At 39.3% G+C, this 9,480-nt stretch overlaps 1 protein-coding gene across 1 annotated transcript; it reads left to right on the top strand.

Annotated features, from left to right (window-relative positions):
* Positions 1–1,226: 1,226 nt before the first annotated feature.
* On the top strand, positions 1,227–5,691 carry LOC138037322 (acidic leucine-rich nuclear phosphoprotein 32 family member E-like). The gene is made up of 5 exons (XM_068883273.1): positions 1,227–1,457; positions 1,713–1,787; positions 3,048–3,101; positions 3,739–3,840; positions 5,220–5,691. Exons 1-5 carry the CDS (start codon positions 1,315–1,317, stop codon positions 5,500–5,502), a joined length of 657 nt encoding a protein of 218 aa, XP_068739374.1. The 5' UTR covers positions 1,227–1,314; the 3' UTR covers positions 5,503–5,691.
* The last annotated feature ends 3,789 nt before the right edge of the window (positions 5,692–9,480 follow it).

The following is a 9,480-nucleotide window of genomic DNA, read 5'->3' as shown; positions in this document are numbered from 1 at the left end:
CACTCACTTTGTGGGTATTTTACATTTCACCGTAAATAAACGAGTGATATGTAAACAACGGGTCCAAGTCTAAGGGCTGTGCGATATTCCGTGCTTGAGTTATTCGGCAAAATATATTACTCAAATTTGTAGAGTTTAATATGGAGGCGCCATGTTGGTATACTGCTGAAGTTCACCAACATGGTGGCCGGAAACCTGTAGAAACATCTGGAATTTAGTTTGACTGTCTTTAACACTTTCTGCTGTATAAGGTGAAGTTGCTATTAATAACAGGAATTCGAAAGTTATAACCAGAGCAATATCATCGCTGCGGTGGAGATCTTTATCTGATTTGCCTTCGCATCTTATGCAATAGCCAAAAAAAAAAAAGATTATTTTCATAGATGTAAAAGTCGACATATCGTTAACTTACCTAGTAACGATAATGATAACTGCAATATGAAATTCTCTCATTCCACGTTCTTACTGTCGCTCTCTTTTCATGAACGAACTGCAAACACAGTCAATTATCGTTTACTAAACACAATGACATATCAATTGAATGGAATATCCCCTCTGAATGTTTTTGTTTTTTGGTTTCCTTGTTTGTGTTATTATTAGTAACTCTTAAAATATAAAGTATGTGGACGAAAAAGACTGAAAATCGTGAATTACTCTTTCATGTGGCGCTGCAAATGGTAGTGCAGTCATTAACCACTGAATAATAATAACATGAGCACTGGCTTTCATTTCTCGATGTTTTCGCAAAAATATACATTATCAACAACTCGACTTCTGTGGACGTGAAAGATAGTTACAGAGGTCGGCAATTGCCCTAAAGGAGATATCTTGAAGTCCTAAATTAAATATATGACCTTCTTAAATAGTCCTTTTTGATAATGCGTAATTGGAAAAAAAAAACATTCGTGCGTAAGTACAACGTGCACATTAAATATTTCTGCAGTATGAAAAAGGGCAGAAGACAGTAAAACGCTACAGTTAAATTAGCACACACTCTTGTTTTCTTTTGAAATTCAGTTTTTACATTTCTTCATGGAATATACTACTAATTTTAAATAAGACTTTGTAGAGAAGTCTGACTTATTTCAAATAGAACTGTGGCAATATCTAACGAACGCCGTATGTATTGATTACGGTCATTTGTGATATCAAAGGCTAATCTTGTTTGTACTTAATTAGATACTTTAAAAAAGGAAAAATCTGAATTTACCAGCTTCCAATATTGGCAACCTGGTAAGACGTTAAAAAGGAGCCCAAATGCAGAAGCTCTCTTCAGTTGGTCCAGTAAGCCTGGGATGACAGTACAACTGAACGATGAAAATACTCGTTCTTTCAATTGTTATCGGCTTTGTGTCGACTGTTGGTCTTGCAACTCCAGACAACCAAGAAGATAAAACATCACAAGACGAATTGTTACGAGATGCTGCGGCTGACATAGAGTCATACAATGCGGAAAGGTAAGTCTCGGCTTACAGCCACTGGCAGAACGTTGAAGTAAAGATTCCTTCATACCGAATGAGCGACACCCTGATATACAATTAGCCAGGTTAATTAGGAAAGCGGATCTCATTGCTATACTACATCGCTTTTTTTTCATTGCTGTGTGGTCTTCACTTAGTAGTCTTGGGATCGGACGTTCTTTGGCCTTCGAGCAAGTAAACCTCCATAGGTTAGGATTTATTTTCTTAAGATATCTTTTTTTGGCTTCTTAGACACCCATACCTCGACAGCGAGGACGAGAACTCGAAATTGGAGGACTTCAGCAACGATGAAGACGAAAGGGACAGGTACGATGTTGAACAACATCTTGTATTATTATACATTGGTGTGACCAGCTCGACTTTGATTGGCTATAAGCACGTAGCTAATTCTTGCTTGCTCTGTTTCTCTTATGTCATACCCACAGACAACAGATTTTATATATGTAGAATTGTCGTCATACGTAGAGAAAATAGTTTTATGCATGCAGAAGTGACGTCACCTAATACACTAACTAGCAGTTTGATCAGTTTTGTCATGGCGGAGCTCAGCTCAGGAATATGCATAATAAAACAATTATTGGATTCGGTTTTGGCATGATTATAGCGATAATTTATCAAGGCCTCAGTTTGTGTTATCCGCCTCAGCCTTCGACTTCGGCAGATAACACAAACTTTGGCCTTGATAATTATCGCTATCATGCGAAAACCGAATCCAATAATTGCTAAAACATAAAGTGTGCACCTTCATCATTACGATTCAATTCAGACCTTCTTTGAATACCGCATCCACATTCTAATCGATGATCTAGTTATGTGGTGGTTTGTGAGATGTATATGAGGAAATTGTATGCTACTTTTTTTTTTTTTTTTAATTTGAAACTGAGTGAAGAATATTCCGGGGAGCTATAGAAATCTGTATTTGTGTCATCTTCGAAGTTTTTGAAGATTTTAGCCGAATATAAAATCCGGTTTATTCCGAGAAATGTGTTCCTATTGCTTGTTAAAACCGAGGACAAAAGGTCGTTTTGATACATGAAGGGGTCGAGCAAAGTAATGTCCTGAATGTAAAATGTACACATGCGGTCAATTTTAATCATCACAGCACGATAGCAATCAGCCCGCACCCCTCGACAACTACACAACTTTCTTCTATGTTAGTTGAGCAGGGGTGGCGCAGTGGTGAGAGCACTCGCCTCCCACCCAGGATGTGGCCCGGGTTCGATTCCTAGATTCGGCGTCATATGTTGGTTTAGCTTTTTTGGTTTTCTTCTCCTGGTACTCCGGTTTTCCCCTATCCACAAAACCCAATATTTGTTTTCAATTGATTTGATTCGAGTTAATTTCCTTAGTGTCCCTAATTAGTGCTCTTGTGCTAAATCCATGGACACTTAAAGTTATCATTACTTATTGTTACGCCCTTGTTGTTTGAATCGTGAAAACTGCAGCATTAAAATCCTCAACTCAGAGTCAATTATCGATTATTGGAAAAAAAATGTTAATATTAAGACACAAGCAGTTTGAAGTTTTTATTCTAGTTTTTATTTTATTGTTTTTCCTTTCCTGCAGTGAATTGGAAGATGACCTTGACGATTATGAAAACGGTGACTATGAAGAGCAAAGGTAATTTTCACTCTGCCCATATGATGAGAACTTTTCCGGTCCTGTTCAATTTGCAGCTTTCTTTGTTTCTTTTACTTTCTTGAAGAGAAACAGAAGATGATTACATCTATGATGGAAATGAGGAGGAAAATAACGTTGACGATTTTAAGGATGACCGGGTTTTCGAAAGTCTTGTAAGGTAGCGGACATGTTTCTGAAAGCACCGGACGACACATTGTTTGGCTCCGCAAGGCGCCTTGCAATTGTGACCGCCGAAGACTCGAGCTACGCTGTTTCCAGTGCTTCTGGAACCCAAGAATCAATTTCCCAGGCAATGCTGGAGTTCATTCAAATTATTTTTAAAAAAGTAAAAATATGTGTAACCCATCGACATCCAAACTGCGGCCGAAACCGGCCAGACTTAAAAAATTAATAAAACAAACCCCTCAAATATTGGCATCAAAGTACCGGACATGGAATGGGAAACGCGCGGACGAAACGTCTGGCCTCCGCCCTCAAACGAAAACCCTGGGATGACCATGATGAAGAGGAAAGGTAGTATCTACTTTACCGGGCATGCGTAAAAGTTACTGTAACCGGCCTGCTACTGTGCCCACCTGCCTGGCAGGCTTCCTCAGTTTCTGCCGTTTTCTTGCAGCGAGTTGGAAGATGAATTTGAAAGCGATGAAAACTTTGCGGGGGATGAAGGAGATGATCGAGATGCAAACACAGAAGAGAACGATGGTATTACAGAGGAAAGGTATGTATTGTGTAAAAGTTGGGAATGAATCGAATCTCATTTCATAACCATGGCCAGTACCAGTAGTGCCCTCGATAACTTAATATGATGTGTTTTAGCTTTTTAACAACAACGACAACAACAACAATTATTCACACGTGCAAACAGCTAATTGTATGAATATAAAAGAACGAGTAGACAGATATAAGAGAAAAATAATTCAAACAACCCGCAAAGAGCAATAGCTAGCGAGGTGGACGGCGAAGTGGAAAAGGAAATATACTAATTGTAATAATATTAATCTTGCACAATATGGATGGATACGCAGTGATTACAAAATTCGAATATTCCCACAAAGACGAGTAGAGCAAAATAAGGTTGGTGGAGACGGGCGTACTTTTGGCTCTGTGATACATACACATCTGTTTCGCATAGGGAGAGAGCTCTACACTCATCAGTGCTTAAGCACGTTTAAAAAACTAAACAAGTGAGCAGCACTCTACGAACTGTATCTGTAAAACTTGTTTATTCTCCGAAGGGTTTCGTCTACTAGCTAACGTAGACTCATTCAGGGAGTTTTGCAATATTACATGAAACGCCTGTATTTAAGGCGTAAATGATGGCAAAAATAAAAACTCCACAAGAAAAAGCTCTTTTGTTCATATTGCTTTGGGTCTTATTTCCTTTGTCAATGATTGCACGCTGGGATGAATATTCTGATTCATAAAGCAAGCAATTTACCTCGAAAAACTTAAATAGACTAAACTTAGCTAAATCTGTTCGCATTTGACCTCTCACACTTTTTGTTTCTTCTCTTCTATTTTTCAACCTTCATTAAATCATCAACTTTATCATGCCAATTTAAAACTCTCTTTGTAATATTTACATTATCATGTTTCCTAGTTAATTAGCATTTTGCGCATACTACATGTATATATTCAACTCTTTACTTTGTAATTCAAACTGAAGATGGCAGAAGATTCTGTTTTTCAAAAACGTTGTGTTGTTTTTTAAAACTGTATTATTTTATACCCCTTATTAAAGAAGTTTGAGGCTCGTACTGTCGGTTACTAGCCGGGATTTTTTCGTTAAATTGCTCAAGGCCTGAACTAAAAAAAATAAAGCCCTCACTTACACTCTGGCTCGAGAAAACGACGTTTGTACGTAAGATATTCATTTTTCTCTAAACTTTTTAACCAAACAGAAAAAAAAACATCTAAATTTGAAAGAATACTGTCGGCTAAACTGGACAAGCAATAGCACCCGTACAATCACAGTCACATTCACGATTCAGTTTTTGGTAACCCAAAAAACTCAATTTACTTTAATAGCTGTCAACCAGCTTTTATGGCGATAAGCACTTTACACTAATTTCTTCCCTTTTTTTTTGTTCATTGAAGGGTTTCTGATATAAAAGGTGGTGACAACAAAATTGACGCTAATTACTACGAGGAAGGTGAAGAACATAGTGTTAAAAGATTATCAGACCCCGATCGCTTTGGAGGAAGAAGGGTTCGAGGAGACAAGCGACGAAGAAGACGTATCTTCCGAGGTAGAAAACCCATCTACCGTAGAAAACGTTTCAATCGAAGGAGAAAACGCCTGCGACGTGGCGGAAAACCTATCAGATTTCGAAGACGTTTCACCCGTGCACGATTTTGTCGCGGCCGAAGACGACGATAGATCTAGACGTTTTGCTACAATAACCAAACTTCCTATATAATGATTGTTAAGAGAAATCCTGTACCCTTCAGTCAACTGTTCGAACCTGGAGTAAGACTTGATACGCATTGCAAGTAGACTGATACTTTCTATGAAAGATTAAAAAATGGTTTGTGTAGGGTTGCTTTGATTAAACATTAAATAAAATGTTGTCTTTTTCTCCAGAGATAATTTGTTTGTAAAGTTCAGCCCTGAAGTCGAATCACCATCAATGAAATGAGATCATGTGCAGCCCTGGGTCGAGCACGAACGTCGAGAAATGCGTCAATTAATGCACACTAAGTTCAGGAAAGCAGTACCCTGGTCCCAGAGGATTTTTTTGAGCAGCAAGAGAGCCGCGAGGCGCGGCGAAGACGGGTATCGAAGCGACGAGAAGACAAAAACCCCTGGTTACCTTGGACTTGAATTTCCCTTTCGTGCGCACGCCAGCTGTCAAACGTGTCAAATTGATAATTAACAAAGGGTCCAATGGCAACCTAGCAATAAAGTGTCCCTTAGCTTCCCCTCGGTATTACCAATCAAACGGACCAATCATAATGATTTGCATGTTTGTAAAAATATGAACCAATCCGAACCTGAGGGTCAGATACTGACCCTGCCGTGTGCATGAAAGTGAGATTCAAGTGCAAGGTAACCAGAGGTTTTCTCTTCTCGCCGTTTTGCGACTCGTCTTCGCCGCTTCGCGGATCAAGAAACTCCTCTGGGACCAGGGTAGAAAGGCAGCCAAGATTGAAAAAATAACGACAAGCGAAAATCGAAAAGGGAAAAAGGCCAGCATATGCATGAAAAATTAACAAATCGAACGAAAATAACAATTGTTCCAAAAAGAACAAGAAATCGAAAAAGGAAGGGACTGCGTATTTATCGGGATACCCAAAAATGATGAAATCACGCCAAGAACATAACAAATGGGAGAAAAAACAATACTAAACAAAACTGACAAAACTCAACGAAAGAGAAAAATGGTCCTCACGCTTACCCGGACAATTTAAGCAACTGTTTCTTACAATACGCTACAATACATACGTAATTGACCGCTCCCCTGGCCAATGCAGTTAACGAAACCACGAAACAGATCAACAACTGGCCGGAGGCAAACCAGTTGGCTATTTACAAGTGTAGCTGGGAATTTGAAACAGGGACTTCCAGGAACAATTTCAACGAGGGGTTACAGTGGGTCTTGAACCTGGGATCTCCGGATCTCAAGACAAACGCCCTAACCTCCAATAACTGGGAGAGCTGAAGACGAAAGAGAGAAATGATTGTCTTATAGATACCTGAACAATTCAGGTGGCTCGAACCGGTTTCGAACCCATAACCTTTTTTTGCGATGCTGGTACAATCCTCTACCAACTGAGCTATCAAGCCACACAGTTTGCAACAGGTCATTTGTTAGGCTCTTCTTTTCCCGTGAAAGGGCTCAGTGAAACAAAAAATGTACACGTCTGGCCCTAGATGTTCGAAGGGTAGATAGCGTTAGGCACTCGTTAAATCACTATCCACAGGATAACTCAATTGGTTTTGCTATTGTTTATATATCCGCTGAACAGTGACTTATCAACCGAGGCCTGAAGGGCAGTTGAGCTATCTGAATTTCTCAGCTGTCTACAACAGAGAATTGCTTGATTTCTCTCTTATGCAAAGGGGAAAGGTTTGTGATGTTCTGTCACGCATGCGCGTCGTGAAGTCAATCCAACGTTACTTCCACTCTTCCGCCATTGGACAGGCGTAAAAATTGAAAACTGGTTGTAGCGTGTTAAACTTAAAAAAACAGTTAAGAGTTGAATTATTCGTATTAAGAAAACCTCTGCTAAGCAGGATTGGAAATAAGTGGTGGGCGGATATAACCAACGAAGGTCACAGAAATTAAAAAAAAAATGTGCCAAAAGTAAAAATCTTTCCCAACTCAGAGAATAACGAAAACATTGACGACAACGATAATCTTAACATCAAAACGAAAATTTGGTTCCATTATTGAGGATAAAGGTAATGATGATGATGATTGAGGTCACTTATTTTATATATACGCACTACCGTACGTTGGATCAACACAAGCAGTGATAAGAACATAACAAATGGACAAAGCAACTAGTAGGACAGATCAAACAACGTTCACGAATTGAATTACGGTCTGCCAAACCTTGCATGATCAACGCCCAAACGAGAAAGCAGACGCAGGCAGCTGTTTTGGGCTTGTTGTCCCTCGTCTGTGTCGTTACTCATTCTAGGAAGAGCTATAAGATCGGATTGCGCAAAGGCCATGTCACAAACAATTGCGACAAATGGCCAAAGGGCAACCCTCAACTTAAAGAAACTGTGGTCTTGCGTCGGTGGGTAAGTAGTATACAAAAATTTGGTTTTATCAACGGAGTTGATAATGTAAATTGGCCACCGTACAGAGATTCTAAAAGCTGACATTTCGAGCTTTAGCCCTTCGTCAGAGCGAATCCAAATTCGCTCTGACGAAAGGCTAAAGCTCGAAACTCTGTACAGTGGCAAATTTAGATTATCAACTCCCTCAACTGATCATGTCAGCGCCGTCAAGGGATACGCAAGAGAAAATTATGCGCTAGGCGACTTTAATTGCGCCCTTTCAGATAAAGATAACAAAGGAGGAAAAGCTGTTTTAAAAGCCAACGTAATTTAAAGAAATTCAGCGGCAATTTAACTAATATTTTGGCAATCCAATATTTCTCAATCCAATCAGCGAACGTTTCACGGGGAGAACAAGCCCTTAAGATTCAGTGTCGCCTTGATTATTTCTTATTTCAAAAGAATTAGGTGATATCACAAGGGCGTGTAACATTGCAAACGCGCCCGAAACTTATCACTCTACTCATGTCACCCTACATCTTAAAACAAGAGGCCCGCGCTGGTAGAAATTTAATATTTCGCTGCTGATGAGAACTACGTCAGTAAACTTCAGCAAAACTTGCCTCTTTTCATAAAGAAATACCCCGACCAAGAAGACTTGGGTTAAAGTGGGATCTAATTAAAATGGAAATTCAAGGATTGACGATCAAATTGCCAAAAAGCGAAACAATGAAGAACGTATCATTCAAATGAAGATTCATGATTTGTCTCTAAAAATAGAAAATTTTCCAAGTGATATTAAATAACTCTTGAACGATCTGTTCTCGACAAAATTGCGCTTAAAAACAAATGATGAGACAAAAGACTAGAGGCGCAATATTTGCGTAAGGTGAGCGTAACACCAGATATCTTTTTGCTGGAAAATCTAAAAAAACCGTAACTAAGCTCAAATTAAGCAACAATAAACTTACTTCCGTTTTATCCGAGATATTAGAATACCAAAAAACATTATTCAAAACACTTTACAAATCGCATGATACTAACCAATGCAACGTGGACGAAGGTATTTTTCTTTTGTCCTGAGGGCGCTGATCCTCTAACGGAGAAAGACAAAATGCTTTGTGAAGGTTTGATTTCTAGTCAACGTCGTTATCAGGCGCATCAATGGCGCGTCAATGGCGGCCACGCGGAGCTTTGGCTCCGTCGCTTTATTGACTTTTTATGCTTCTATACTCCTATTTCTAAATGTTAGCTACGTCGGCCTTTGGGGTTATTTTCGACGAGGACTATATTTTCTAGTGAAGCTGGTTTAATATTCTGAATATTTGTCGTGAAGCTCGGCGGCAAATTTAAACTCGATCTGAGATCTAAGAGTTATTTCAAATCTAGTTTTCCAGTTACAAAGTGGACTAAACATGAATCTACTTCGCTTCACATTCCTGGCCACGACCCTCCGTTGGACATAACAGTGTTTTCGGACGTTTCGCGGAACCCAGGTCCGAAGGTTCTACATTTCGAACCCACCACAAGAACTCATGCGGATTTGCATACTGTTTCTTCAAGACCTAAGATTTCCTATTCAAGGAATGAACTATTCAAGATCCGACGCGTTTCGAACTGTTCGCT

This window comes from Montipora capricornis, chromosome 1 (genome assembly GCF_036669925.1).
Source record: "Montipora capricornis isolate CH-2021 chromosome 1, ASM3666992v2, whole genome shotgun sequence".
Taxonomy (NCBI): Eukaryota; Metazoa; Cnidaria; class Anthozoa; order Scleractinia; family Acroporidae; genus Montipora; species Montipora capricornis.
The sequence above is the reverse complement of the archived record's forward strand: the minus strand, read 5'-3'. Positions and strand labels throughout refer to the sequence as shown.

Excerpts from the sequence above, each read along its gene's own strand:
- LOC138037322 (XM_068883273.1), top strand. The coding sequence starts at position 1,315 with ATGAAAATACTCGTTCTTTCAATTGTTATCGGCTTTGTGTCGACTGTT. Across the intron at positions 1,458-1,712 it reads GAGTCATACAATGCGGAAAG|ACACCCATACCTCGACAGCG; the intron begins GTAAGTCTCGGC and ends TTGGCTTCTTAG. Across the intron at positions 1,788-3,047 it reads GATGAAGACGAAAGGGACAG|TGAATTGGAAGATGACCTTG; the intron begins GTACGATGTTGA and ends CCTTTCCTGCAG.